The 14234-nt window shown below is 51.5% G+C and overlaps 1 protein-coding gene across 1 annotated transcript in view; it reads left to right on the top strand.

Moving 5' to 3' along the window:
* Positions 1 to 14234, top strand: part of INTS3 (integrator complex subunit 3) — a 39284-nt gene that overhangs the window by 21948 nt on the left and 3102 nt on the right. Inside the window, exons 8-25 of the mRNA NM_001193087.1 lie at positions 60 to 189; positions 1466 to 1563; positions 2848 to 3039; positions 3956 to 4043; positions 4521 to 4600; positions 5058 to 5149; positions 5488 to 5594; positions 6340 to 6459; positions 6792 to 6921; positions 7331 to 7385; positions 7608 to 7711; positions 8236 to 8280; positions 8496 to 8615; positions 10863 to 11016; positions 12008 to 12076; positions 12895 to 12970; positions 13453 to 13566; positions 13924 to 13972. Coding sequence (NP_001180016.1) covers positions 60 to 189; positions 1466 to 1563; positions 2848 to 3039; positions 3956 to 4043; positions 4521 to 4600; positions 5058 to 5149; positions 5488 to 5594; positions 6340 to 6459; positions 6792 to 6921; positions 7331 to 7385; positions 7608 to 7711; positions 8236 to 8280; positions 8496 to 8615; positions 10863 to 11016; positions 12008 to 12076; positions 12895 to 12970; positions 13453 to 13566; positions 13924 to 13972 — 1823 coding nt within the window. The remainder of the gene's footprint in view (positions 1 to 59; positions 190 to 1465; positions 1564 to 2847; positions 3040 to 3955; positions 4044 to 4520; positions 4601 to 5057; positions 5150 to 5487; positions 5595 to 6339; positions 6460 to 6791; positions 6922 to 7330; positions 7386 to 7607; positions 7712 to 8235; positions 8281 to 8495; positions 8616 to 10862; positions 11017 to 12007; positions 12077 to 12894; positions 12971 to 13452; positions 13567 to 13923; positions 13973 to 14234) is intronic.

Below are 14234 nucleotides of genomic sequence, written 5' to 3'. Positions count from 1 at the left end.
CGGGTAGACAGTTCTTGTTTTTATTCTCTTTCCCGTCTCCCACCACCCACCCCATCTAGTTCATGGAATGTTTGATGGTTGGCCGAGACCTCGTCAGACTGCTTCAGAATGTTGCCAGGATACCAGAATTTGAACTGCTTTGGAAAGATATTATCCATAACCCTCAGGCCTTGAGTCCTCAGTTCACAGGTAAGTAAAGGTTGGGGCATCCTGTCCTTGAGAGGTCAATCGAGAGGGCAGAAGTGGGTGGATAGGAGAGGCTTTGGCAGTCAGGTTTAAGAAGCTTGGGACTGGGCAAGCTCTGCTGGGGACAGCTGGATGTGGGAACGGCGGGACTACACAGAACCATTCATGTTCCCAGACAGTCCCTATCTGGCAAGCTCTAGCTGTCTGTCATTTAAGAAAAAGTGAGATAGAGAGCTGTAATCCTCCTGCTCCTCCTGTCCCACCAACTCTTGGGCTCAAGAGGTGAGCCAATGACCAGTTTCCAGCTTCACTGAGTGTCAGGAGTGTCAGAGGTCAGCTTGTGAGACTGACTCAGCAGAGGCACTGGAATTTGTCCTGTAAGCGAAGGCTCCTCCCCAGGAACTGTGATGCCTCTGAATTCCAAGGATCCAGCTTAGCCAAAATCCTCTGTGGGGGAGGGAGCGTGTCTGTGTGCCTCCCCCAGCGAGGCCCTTTTCATCTCCCTTTTGCCTTCCCAGGGTCCTTATGGTCTAAACAGTGACTGTACAGCTTTGTCCCCAACCTGTCTCCAACATGCACATGTGTGTGATATGTGCACATGTGCACACGTAACACGAGTGTCACAGTCTAGGACTGAGAAGTCAGGAGAGGAGAAGCTAGCTCTGGTTCTGTGTTACGTTGTACTGTTCTTTTATGGCAACATGTACTGAGTTGTTTTAAGTGCCTGCTGTGTGCTAGGCTCGTGCATGTTAACTCTAATACTCAGAACACCCCTGTAAGATGGATATTTTACTTTCCATATTTACAGATAAAGAAAATAAGGTTCAAGGAGATTAAGTAGTTTGCCCAAGGCCACACAGCTAGTAAATGTCAGAGGCAGGATTTGGCTCCAGGTCTGTCTGACTCCACAGCTCGTGCTTATGCCACAACACCACACTGATCCCAGGACCCAGTGGTGGGACCATCAGGAGCAGAAAGAGAGGCTAGGGTGTCCCAAAATTTTCCCTAACTTTCCCACATGTTGCCAACTGGAATAATGTGAGTAGGGGACTCTGGACGGCCAGTAGAAGAAAAGAATGAATACCTCTGGGTCCTGGGGATGGTGGTTGGATGGAGCACATCACTCAGATGCTGGTTAGAACCCCTCTTGCTCGTGTCTTGGAATTTCCCCAAGAGCAAGACCACTGGCCATCGGAACCCGGCCCAGGTGACCCACCTGCCTTCTGCTCCTTCAGGTCTTCAGTCTTCTCCTTTATCTTTCCTTCCATACTTGGTTCAGGTATCCTACAGCTTCTTCAGTCAAGAACGTCTCGAAAATTCCTAGCATGTCGTCTAACCCCAGACATGGAGACTAAGCTCCTCTTCATGACATCCCGGGTAAGCTAACCCACTTCAGCAGGGAGGGAAGCTGCAGGTACTAGCTGCGCTTCTCCCTTCAGCCTGCAGGTGTCTGGTGGAGGGCCGGTCAAGTGTGCGATTGGGCACAGAGCTAAGGACTGGGGATACAGTGTTAAGAAAGACGTAACAGTTCCAGTTCTCAGGAAGCTTTCAATCTGTCTAAAGCAGTCATTAAACCAATACTTGTATACAGATAATGTAATTTACCATTGTGAAATGTGCTATGAAAGAGTAGAGTGAGAGTGTTCGTTCATTCTGTGAAACTCATGGTTCCTCAGGGTGAGCCATGACCTCTCAGGAAGAGAGCTACGGCCTTTTGGTTTCCAAAGGTGGCTGAATTGTGACAGCATTGCTTGAGGAGCGTGTTAAAATACAGTTTCCTGGATGTTACTCTCCCAGAGAATCTGATTATGGCATCTGTATTTTTAACAGACTTTCCAGGCAGCAGCTTCTGTGCAGCTAGTCTGGTGTTAAGGAACCACTGCTCTAGCCAGCTTTCAGTTCCCCAAGTCATCCAGGAGAACTGTCTAGATCTGGGCTGTCCCACCTGGTAGCCACTAGCCACATGTTGCAATTTAAATTAGTTACAATTAAATAAAATTTAAAGTCCAGTACCTCAGTTTGAGCAGCTACATTTTAGGAGCTCAGTAGGCACCACCGTTGCCAGATGTTCTGTTGGACTATGTTGATTTAGTTTTTGTTTTTTTTTTAACCTTTCTCGTCTCTATTTTGGTTGAATTGGGAATAGAAGAGGAAATCTAGATCTTCCCCTTAGGAAAGGTTGCTATTTGTACACACTTAGAGTCCACTTGGAGAAGGAAATGGCAACCCACTCCAGTGTTCTTGCCTGGAGAATCTCAGGGATGGGAGAGCCTGGTGGGCTGCCATCTATGGGGTCACAGAGTCGGACACGACTGAAGTGACTTAGCAGCAGCAGCAGAGTCCACTTAGGGGAAGGACTTGGCTGGAAGAAGGTTTGGAGAATCTCTGTGTTTTAGACAATGATCCTGTTACATCATTCGGCCTAGGAGAGCTTTCAGTCAGTGCTGAGTAGACAGCATTCTTTTTAAATCGAGGAAGAGTTAAATCAGGATGTCTTCCCAAAGGCAGAGAGACTTAAGAGACAATAGGAATTAATGACTAAGTCGTGGGAAGAAATTGAGGTCTAGGTCAAACCTAAAGATGAATGGCGCTCATTTCCCTCTGTCCAGAGATTCCACCCTCCCTTCCTAGCTCTTCTTTCTAATGTTCCCTTCCCCCAAGGTGCGGTTTGGACAACAAAAGCGATACCAGGATTGGTTCCAGCGTCAGTACCTGTCAACCCCAGACAGTCAGTCTCTGCGCTGTGACCTCATTCGCTACATCTGTGGAGTTGTCCACCCTTCCAATGAAGTGCTGAGTTCAGATATCTTGCCCCGATGGGCCATCATTGGCTGGCTGCTGACCACGTGCACGGTGAGGGCCTGGGTGAGGGGTGGAGGCTACAGGGTGGTGACCCTCTCTCCCTGGTGTCCCACACCTCCATGCTTCCTCCTGACTCTGGGCCACTTGACCCCGAAGGGCCCCTTTTCACTCTCTTCCTCCTGACTATCTCCGTCTTTGCCCTGCCTCAAAGTTTACTCACACTTTTTATTTCCCATGTGAGTTTAGGGTTGAACAGTTTCATCTGAACCTTTACTGCCAGTCTCCAAGCCTGGGTTTCTCAGGCATCCCTGTCTTTTCCTGTTAGCTTCCAGAAACCACGTATGATTATTCCTTTGAAGTGTTCCTAACTCACATTCAGGTCTTGTGTTCCTTACACCCTTACTTCCGGGCCTTTTGGCATCAACTCTGGATACTTCCCTTCTTCGAACAGGGTGAATCCACAGTAGAGCCATTTCCTTCCCAGCGTTTCCTCCCTGTGCCTGGGATGGGAAACTGTTCTCTGGCATCTAGCTGCCCTCTGACCTCTCCTGACAGGGTTCCCCCTCCCCTGTCTGACTGGGTCCTTGGAATGTGCTGATTCAGATATAATAGCAAGCTATGCCTAAGGGTCTTCCCTTCAGGAATGTGCCTGGGGAGCTCAGCACAGGCAGCTGAGGGGCTAGTCTTGAGTGTTTTAGCTCAGGGGTGATCAGGGGACCCCCAGGCCCAGATGTTCTCCTTGTGGGATCAAGAACCCAGACCAATCCCCAGCCCCTTGGTTGGTGAGACCTCATACACAGATTTGGGTGTCTTCACCCCTGGGGCGGTTCCACCCTGATTCACTAGAAACTTAATTTCGTGGATGGAGCAGTTACGTGGGCCCTGGAATCTGCCTTGGGCTTCTGCAGCGAAGGGAGCTGGTTGATGAAATTAGCCTCTTTTTTTCTCCTTTTTTTTTTTTTTCCAGTCAAATGTTGCTGCCTCTAATGCCAAGCTGGCCTTGTTTTACGACTGGCTGTTCTTTAGCCCAGACAAGGATAGCATTATGAACATAGGTATGTGACTGAGCCCAGGCAGCCACTCCCCAGCCCCCTGCGCCGCTGCCCTGTCTCCGTGGTAGTAGCCGTGAATGTCAGGGCAGCGTGGTGTGGAGGCAGCTTATCTGCAGCAGTTCCGTTGTTCCTCATCCGCGCTCCCTTGACCTAGAAGGAAAATTGCTTTGATGAGGCTGAGCGACCATGCCACCCCCTTCACCCCATAGCCTTACGTTCGGGCTTTGAGTGGGGAGGGCCCAGGCAGAGGAAAAGTCTGTGCTATCTCCTGCTACCTCCCTCCTCCAAGCCGAATGCTGGACAGGAAGGGAGATGAGGGCTGTGAGCCGTTGCGGGGAGTGTCTGCTTTTGGGTCTGCTCAGCAGAACTAGAAAGGGGCGGGGAAGACATAGCTCTCTCTGGAGCCGTTCGTATATATTGATAGCTTATTGTATGGGGACTCTCTGATGTGGGGGGACCCTTTAATTCCACACTCTCCAGAACCAGCCATCCTGGTCATGCATCACTCCATGAAGCCCCACCCAGCCATCACTGCCACACTCCTGGACTTCATGTGCCGTGTAAGTGCCACAGCCCTTTTTCCTCCCCATGTCCGCCCAGCAGAGCTAAGTGTGTGTCCTTCTAACCTTGGCAGTCAGTGAATAGGTCTTCCCAGTGCCCCTTGGGAGCAAAGTGGGTCGTGGTCATGGTCATGGGTCCTTTGTCCTAAGTTAGTGAAGCTTCTCTCCCACATTCCCCCTGTCTCCAGTTGCATCTTTCCATGTCTCCATGGGGTTTCTTAGCCTCAGGGATGATGACTTCAGGTAAAATCCCATCTCCTTGAGGAGCACCCAGGTTGAGTATGAGTTTCCCATTTTAACAGCGCAGGACAGTCAGGAACATTCCAGTCCTTTCTGCAGCCATACCTCCCAGTGTTTCCTGAATGGAACTAAAGCTGCTTTTTAGATCTAGTTCAGCAGAACAGTCTGGATGGAAGGTCCTGCCCTGTGTTCATTTTCTGCTCCTCTTCCCTTCCAGATCATTCCCAACTTCTATCCCCCGCTGGAGGGCCACGTGCGGCAGGGTGTCTTTTCCTCCCTCAATCACATTGTGGAGAAACGGGTTCTGGCGTAAGCACTTCATGTGTCTGTGGGGCAGGGAAACCAGCTCTTTCCTCCTTTCACTAGGTCACCGTGGCCAGATACTGCTCTCCCACTGCTGACCCTTTCCCTTGAGACGTATAGAACATACTGGCTCCACCGAAGGCTGCTAGGCATACGTCCTCTTGCCTCTTAGAGGAACTTCTCTCTTGCAGAGGGATTCAGATGCCTTCCCTGTGCCCCAGTGGCCCTTCCCAGGGAGTATTGCCCAGTTGTCCCATTGGGCTTAGACTTGTGTATTATTTAGTTCTGCGTAGCGTTAGAAGTGAGGAGCTCTGATACTGACTTTCATTCATGTTCCCCATTAGGCATTTGGCGCCCCTCTTTGACAACCCTAAATTGGACAAGGAGCTGCGGGCAATGCTGAGGGAGAAGTTTCCTGAGTTCTGCAGTTCGCCCAGCCCACCTGTGGAAGGTATAGCCCCGCCTAGTCCATCACCGATTTCAGAAGAGGGGTGGAGACGTCCAGGGCGCTGGACTAGAGCCCTGGTTTAGGACGTCACGTGCTCCACCTCTGTGACTCTGTCCAGTTCAGTTTCTCTTGCCCCCGGTTTTTTCTTTTATTCTTTTTTATGTTGTCTTCCTTATGTTGTCATCCTTTATGATGTCTTCTCTGTCTTATCTGCTTTTCACTGACATCCCTTGCTCTCTTAACTCCTCCTTTTTTTTTTTTTCCTGACCTCTCCTCAGTAGGTGGAAGGCCTTCATGGAATGTATGTTTATCTCACTTTAGCTTTGTCCATCTTTCTTCCCAGCCCCAGGCCCTGTCCTCTGATGAGAGGTTGTCATGTTGGGTCTCAAATCTTGCTTCCAATTCCAGGCAGATCCCCTTCCTTTTTTGTTTTGGGGTAAGGGCTTAAGCTAGGCAGAGCTTTCCAACTTGGTCTAAGTTAAAGAGCACTTGGGACTGTGCCTGATCTTATCTACTGGCTGACCCTCAGCTGAGCATAGAGGCGTCAGGGTCTGTGCTGCTCTTATTGCTGGGAAAATCCCCCCGCTTTGAAGCCCTGGAGGGTGGAGGACAAGATGCCTGTCCTTTCAAGGTCCATGTTCCATTTAGGTCATGAGCTCCTTATCCTCCCACTTGCCCTCTTGTCTCCCCTTCCCAAGAGCATTAGACAAGGAGGCCATCAAATGTCTTGTCTTTCTTTACTTCCAAGTCAAAATTGAGGAGCCAGTTTCCATGGAGATGGACAACCACATGTCAGACAAGGATGAGAGTTGCTATGACAACGCAGAGGCAGCCTTCAGTGATGATGAGGAGGATCTCAACAGCAAAGGTAGTCCAGGCTTGTGTCCGTCCTAGGAGGGCTAGCTGGCAGGAGCAGACTCTCTGCCCTCTCTGTGCCTCTGAGTTAGTTTTGTTATCAGTGTTCCTGGATGAGACTCCAGAACTTGACACTGAAGCAGGAGGGAAAGGACAAGTGGTCCCTGCCTTTTCTTGCTTCCTGAGGCTAGAACACGCCACACTCAGGGAAGTGCTTCAGGCACTCAGTAGCTCTGAGTGAATGGTGCACACCCAGCTCGGGTCAGGGGGCCAGACTATTCAGGGGGCTCTCTGTGCTTCTCATGTCTGGGCCGAGTAACTCCTTTCCTAAATCACTCCCTTCAGGGAAGAAGAGAGAGTTTCGCTTCCACCCAATCAAGGAGACAGTGGTGGAGGAACCAGTTGATATTACCCCTTATCTTGACCAGCTAGATGAGTCCCTGAGGGACAAAGTGCTCCAGCTCCAGAAGGGAAGGTGGGTGCCGGTCCTGGGTGTCTGCCTGGTACTTGGTGGGTGGCAGACTGGTGGGTTTGGAAGGGTTCTGGTGGGGGTGTGTGGAGAAGTGACTGAAGCTGCACAGGAGATGCCTTCTACAATTTAGGTTGCAGGCTGTGGGCTGGGAGGGGGCAGCCTTGTTTGGCAGCACGCCAGGCCCTCACTCCCACGTTCTGAGTAGAAGAGCCTCCAGGAGCAAAGCAGTACTGTGGGGATCCCCCTCTCCTTGGCCTCTGCCCTGAGGCCCCCTCACCACAGCCTGGATTCCCAGGGTTCCTGTGTTCTGTCTGTGTGCACGCGAGTGTGCTTGTGCACGCATTCCAGGTGTGTGTCCCGCCCTCTGCTCTCCTCCGTGTCCCTGAGATCTCCTCTCCCTTCTGCTCTGTAGTGACACAGAGGCCCAGTGTGAGGTCATGCAGGAAATCGTGGACCAGGTCCTGGAGGTGAGGAGGAACCTGCCCCCTCAGGGAGGGAGCAGCCCAGCCCGCCCAGCCCAGAGCCCCCCAGGCAGCTGACTCCCAGCTTCCCGTCCTCTGGATTGGTCCCTTCTGCTGGGGGCGGGGCCTGCTGATGCTGGAGCTGGAGGCAGATGAGCTCAGAGGCTCTGGGAAGTGGGGGCAGGGAGGCTGGGTCTGGATGGTGACAGTCCTCCTCTCACCACCCAGGAAGACTTTGACTCCGAGCAGCTGTCTGTCCTCGCTTCCTGCCTGCAGGAGCTCTTCAAGGGCCACTTCCGAGGGGAGGTGCTGCCCGAGGAGATCACTGAGGAGTAAGGCTCATCTTTCCAGACCCTTCCCACACCCACCCCCACCCCTACCCCAGCCTCAGGAAGCTAAAGGTATGCTCTTAAGGCCCGAGTCCAAGAGGCACCTTGCTGGGGACTTGAGAAAAGTCATCTCTTCGTTTGTTTTTCTTCTCACACGTACTGCTTCACTTAAACGAGGGTTTATTTTGCCTGTTGAACACCGAGCATGCTTGGTCAGTGGACTCGCAGCCCTCCCTGCATGTCCTGCCCTGCTGCTGCACCCGGCAGCCCCAAGTCTTTGCTGCTTCAGGTGGGGTTGGACCCTTGCCTGGAACTCCCTGAAGGGCAGGAGTCTCACTTACAGTGACAACAACCAGACTGCTTCCATGTTAGGCCCCTGGTTTCTCTGTGAGCCAGCCTCTGGGGCAGCAGGAAGTTCCATGCTCGTTAAGAAAGGACCGCAAGCTGGTCCTCCATGCTAGCTGGCTGTAGCTCACTTTTCCTCCTCTGTCCTGCATGGACTCTCATATATCACCTTCGTCTTGTAGGTCCCTGGAGGAGTCTGTGGGGAAGCCTCTCTACCTAATATTTAGGTAAGCCTCTCTATCTGATGTTTAGGTCTCGCTGTAGATGCTGCCCTCTCTACCCTCCCTGTCAGCACGCTTATGCTTCTGTCCTGGGGTAATGAGGCTGCTTCTCCAGAAAGAAGGGGTATGCAGTGGGCACAGGCAGCCATGCCCCCCAGAAGTGCCACAGGAGAGTCTGCCCCAGGGAAAGCTTGCCTCTGTGCTCCCATCTCCCACTCCAGGAACCTGTGCCAGATGCAAGAAGACAACAGCAGCTTCTCTCTGCTTCTGGACCTTCTCTCTGAGCTGTATCAAAAGCAGCCCAAGATTGGCTACCACCTGCTCTACTACCTACGGGCCAGGTGGGTGTGGTCCCGTGTAAGAAGGTGTCAGGAAGCATCCTGGAGAGTGTCTCTCCCTTCATGCCTGACTCCCCAGCTCCCTTGGTTGTCATCACCAGAGCTCGGTGTGTGTGGGGTGTGTAACAGTTTTAAAGTGGTTTTAGTGTATTCATAAATATATGCCAATCTTACTACTGTATAATTTAGAATGTTTTCATCACCCCAAAAAGAAGCCGCATACCTGTTCGCAGTCACTTTCCTGTCCTCCCTTTCGCCCAGCCCGTGTAACGCTGATCCACTTTTCTGTTTCTGTAGGTTTACTTATTCTGGATAGTTCATATAAATGGAATCATACAGTGTCTGAGTTTTCATGACTGACTGTTTTCACTTAGCCCAGTGTTTTCAAGGTTTATCCCATTGTAGTGTGTATCTGTACTTCATTCTTTCTTATGACCAAATAATCCAGTTCTGGGACATTACCACAAGTTATTTACCCATTCACCTGTTGATGGTCATTTGGGTTGTTTCCGCTTTTTTGTTTGTTGTGAATAGAGCTGCTGTGAACGTTCACGTACAGATTTTTGCACGGACAGATGTTTTCAGTTTTCCTGAGTATATACCTAGAAGTTGCATTGCTGTGTCCAGCGGTAACTGTTTTTCCATCTGTGAGAATTGCCAGACTGCTTGCCGAAGTGACGCGAGCACTTTGTTTCCACCAGCATCGTGTGAGAGCTGATTTCTCCTCGTGCTCCCCAGCAGTTGTTGGCTTTCGAGGATAGCCAGCCTAGTGGGCGTGAAGTGGCCTCTCATCCTCGTTTTGATTTGCGTCTCCTGACAGCAAATGATGTTGAGCATCTTTTCATGTGCTTATTGGCCGTTTGCATTTTCTTTGGGAAAAAACTCTGTTTTAATCTCTTATTTTTCAATTGGGTATTTATCTTTTTCTTGTGGGTTTTTAAGAGTTCTTCAGATATTCTATGTAGATGTCCTTTATCAAGTATATGGTTTGTAAACATTTTTTCCTATTCTGTAGGTTGCCTCTTCACTTTCTTTCTATTTTTTTTTTAATTTTATTTTTAAACTTTACATAATTGTATTAGTTTTGCCAAATATCAAAATGAATCCACCACAGGTATACATGTGTTCCCCATCCTGAACCCTCCTCCCTCTTCCCTCCCCATACCATCCCTCTGGGTCGTCCCAGTGCACTAGCCCCAAGCATCCAGTATCGTGTATTGAACCTGGACTGGCATCTTGTTTCATACATGATATTTTACATGTTTCAATGCCATTCTCCCAAATCTTGCCACCCTCTCCCTCTCCCACAGAGTCCATAAGACTGTTCTATACATCAGTGTCTCTTTTGCTGTCTCGTACACAGGGTTATTGTTACCATCTTTCTAAATTCCATATATATGCGTTAGTATACTGTATTGGTGTTTTTCCTTCTGGCTTACTTCACTTTCTTGATGGTATCTTTTCAAACACAAAAGTTTTAAATGTTGATCAAGTCCTGTTTTTTTTGTTTTTTCCTTTGTCATTTGAGATTTACTCCTGTTTTCTTGTAAGAGTTATATAATTTCAGTTCTTACATTTAGGCCTGTGACCCATTTTAAGTTAAGTTTTTTGCATATGGTGTGAGGTAGGTATCTGTGGAGAAGGCAATGGCAACCCACTCCAGTACTCTCGCCTGGAAAATCCCATGGACGGAGGAGCCTGGTAGGCTACAGTCCATGGGGTCTCCAAGAGTCAGACACAACTGAGCGACTTCACTTTGACTTTTCACTTTCATGCATTGGAGAAGGAGATGGCAACCCACTCCAGTGTTCTTGCCTGGAGAATCCCAGGGACGGGGGAGCCTGGTGGGCTGCCGTCTATGGGGTCGCACAGAGTCGGACACGACTGAAGCGACTTGGCAGCAGGTATCTGTAGGTATTATTGCCTTCATTGCTTAGAGCCCAAAGAACAAGAGAGAAAGCTTTCTCTAACCTGATGTGAGCCCTCTCTCTTTCCCTGTTCGTTACTCTTACCAGGTAGTAACTTCACTGACTGTGGTCTGAGCCCTGTCTGAAACATGGGGGAAAGCTGGGGAGAAAGGAGTGTCTCCTGATTTCCATAGTCACCGAGTCTCTGAGGAGGGCCAGGGAGGGCCATGAGACACGTGAGCCCAGGACATCCAGGGCAGTAAGGGGTTCTAGAGTGGGGTCTACTTAGGGCTTGTTTGAGGCCGGGGTCAGGCTGCTGGCTGAGGCGCGCCTGGTCTTGCAGCAAAGCCGCCGCTGGGAAGATGAACCTGTACGAGTCATTTGCCCAGGCCACCCAGCTGGGCGACCTGCATACCTGCTTAATGATGGACATGAAGGCCTGCCAGGAGGATGATGTGCGACTGCTGTGCCACCTCACGCCCTCCATCTACACAGAGGTCAGCACCTCGATCTGTGTCCCTGGGACGGCACAGTAGTGCCGGTGGGCTCAGGGGAGACCGCGTCATCTCGTTGCACACAACCCTCACCCTCCTCTACCCTCCGCTGCTGGCCTCAGTAGGCCCCTTCTCCCACACCACAGCCGTCCCCTCCTGCCTCACTCCATCAAGTTGAAAAATGTCTAAAACCCACAGAATTCTTGTCCTGTGCGCTAGGTCTGGGCCTGTCCACGTGTCCTCTCTGCTTTGGCCCCATCCCCTGGACCCAGGACAGACAGGGCTCCCAGCCAGATCCACGTCCACATACTCAAGCTCTCTGGCCGAAAGACCAGGGCCTCTGTAGTGGAGACTCGGCTCCCATTTCCCTTGTTTACTGAGTCTTCTCTAGGAACTGGGGCATAGGAGGAGATAACTGCTCTTTTTCCTCCTCTGGGTGAGAGTTCCCAGGAACAGGGAAATCGGGGCACAGGGTGTGGGCATCACAGGAAGAAGTGTGATGCCAGCCAGACACCCAAGGGAGGAAGGGCGCTCATGCCCAGCACCCCTCCCCTCTCCAGAAGGGGCCCTGCGCACCCCACACCCCACACCCTCCCCAAACACACACACTCTCTGTACCTTCTTTGGCAGGGGTCGGCACACACTGGATTTCTTTGCTGCCAGAGATGCAAATGCTAATTCTGTCATCGCTTCTCGCAGAACTAACATCACATCCAGTCCCACTGAGCTCTAGCTTTGTCTCTAGGTGGCTCCCCGTTCCTTTCCTTACACACTCATACTCACTGTGTGGACACACACATTTAAATCCTTGGGTTCTTTAAGGATTAAATTCCCAGCCTCAGAGCTACTGGATCTTTGTTAGAGATTTATGTCAGGACCCCATGTCTGGCTAGCCCAGCATGCCCTGAGCGTGTAGGGAGTGGGGATGGGCTGTGAGGGGAAAGCTGAGGGGTGCACTTTGGACTTCTGCCCTTCTTTCCCTCTTTTCCTCCAGTTTCCAGATGAGACCTTGCGGAGCGGGGAGCTGCTCAACATGATCGTGGCTGTTATTGACTCAGCACAGGTGAACACAGAGCTGTCATCCCGAGAGGCCTGGGGACACAGGGCCCTGCTCCCCCCTCCTGCCTGCAGAGAGGGAGTCCTGCCCACAGGTGCCCTGCTCCTGGCAGCCACTGTTGTGTACCTTCGGCCCCAGGGGCTGGGAAGGAGCATGGAGCCCCAGGGTGGCAGGCTGGGTATAGGCCAGTCCTGCTGGGGGTTCCCCTTATTCTCCATGCTTTGGGGGCACTCCTGTTCTTCAGGGAAACGAGGGGATGTTTCCAGCTCTCCGTTGGTCTCCCCTTGGCTCAGAACAAAAATGGTCAGACCACTTGTAGCTGACCTTTCATGCATACGTCCCTACGAGGCTGTAGCTTGGCTTGTGGTCCCTCCTCAGCCCTAAACTGGGGTCCCATTTCTGCTCCTTCCCACAAAAGCCCTCCTACCTGTGCTGTTCTCCTCCCCACACCTGTCATCCAGCCTCCCATGGCCCTGCCCCCTCAGCACAGGCTGGGATGGATCAGGGGCCCAGGCTACATCCAAGCAGAGAGGTTGCCTCTTCTCACTCTGCCATCAGGACGTGAGGGATGGCATTTTTGTAATGGTTTTTGCTCTGAACAGGGGGGTCTGGTCCCCACTGAAGCCAGTTGCTCCTTTGCCAGCCCCCTGAGTCCTTCAGGGTCCCGGTGTCCATCGTGTGCCTTTTCCTTCCCATTCCTTTATGACTTGGGTTTCACTTCCTCTGATTTTTCCCTAAATGAGCTCTTCTGCTTCTCTTTCCATACTAGCTTCCTGGCCTCTTTTAAAACCAATGGTTTCTGCCTTCTTCCTCATCCCCTTTAGCTTCAGGAGCTGGTCTGCCACGTAATGATGGGGAACCTGGTCATGTTTCGAAAAGACTCAGTCCTCAATATACTCAGTAAGTGTGCCAAGCCCTGAGGTTCCCTGGGAGATGAGAGGGGTGGCAGCCCTGTGTACTTGATCAGTTGCTCAGTTGTGTCCAACTCTCTGCAACCTGATGAACTGTAGCATGCCAAGCTTCCCTGTCCTTCACTATCTCCCAGAGGTGGTTGTGTACTTTCTAGTAACAGAAAAGCTGGCTCTGGGGCTGAGAATGAGGTAGAAGGTCCTTCCAGCCTGCCGTGGGCCTTTGGCAGTATCTGTTTGGATCTGTTCTTTGGCTCTATAAAAGTTCCTTGACCTGGCCTCAGGGTGATGAGAATACAGAAGCTATATGAAGGCTTTGGAAGTGTGCTTTGCATGAAAGGGAAAGTACCTATGGTCTTAGGCTCGCTGTTCCCACCCCTGTACATCCTTGCGTGAGGTGCTGATAGTCAGTGGGTTAGCCTTCTGTGCGTGTGACAGAATGTGAATACGTGTGTCTCTTCTCTGTCTACTCAGTCCAGAGCTTGGACTGGGAAACCTTTGAGCAGTACTGTGCCTGGCAGCTCTTCCTGGCCCACAACATCCCCCTGGAGACCATAATCCCCATCCTGCAGCACCTCAAGTACAAGGGTGAGTAGGGTCATGGGCGGGAAATGTGACTGAAGAGGAGAGGACACTCCAGGGCTTGGGCCTCCGGGCTTCTTCTTAGATCAGTCCAGATCCACAGCTCCCCTTCCCAGCAGAATGCCGAGTGCAGAAAGGCAGGCCCCCTAAGTCACCTCTGCTCCTTAGGCGTGTCCTGCACCCCCCTCCAAGCCAGGTGCTGAACTGGGCTCAGGTGGCGGGGGGCTGGGGGTCGCTCTTCCTGGTTTCTTGTTGAAGATTGTCTTTACTCCTGCCAGTAGCTGCGGTTGGGGGATGGGGGAGGTGCCAGAGTTTCTTTCCGGAATTCTGTGCTCCTCTGAACAGCCTCTACCTCCCCCATAGAGCACCCAGAGGCCCTGTCCTGTCTGCTGCTTCAGCTCCGAAGAGAGAAGTGAGTTCTGCCCCCGCCCCTGGGGGCTCTTTGGTCCCCACTCTGCACACACCAAGAGGTGCTGTCACACAAAGGGCTCCTGTCCTGCTCCTTTGCTGCCTGTTTTTTCCTGTTGTTGACATCTGCTTATTCCACCCTTCCCCCAAAGTGATTTACAAATAAGCAGGTCCCCTGGGATCTGGGCTTCCTCTCGACTTTACCCCCCTGCCCACCAGGAGCTGCCTGCAGAGGTGGGGACCGGACATCCCTGTTTCCTGCTGCC

This window comes from Bos taurus, chromosome 3, assembly GCF_002263795.3.
Source record: "Bos taurus isolate L1 Dominette 01449 registration number 42190680 breed Hereford chromosome 3, ARS-UCD2.0, whole genome shotgun sequence".
NCBI lineage: Eukaryota > Metazoa > Chordata > Mammalia > Artiodactyla > Bovidae > Bos > Bos taurus.
Note: the sequence above shows the minus strand (reverse complement) of the source record. Positions and strands in the feature narration are given on the sequence as shown.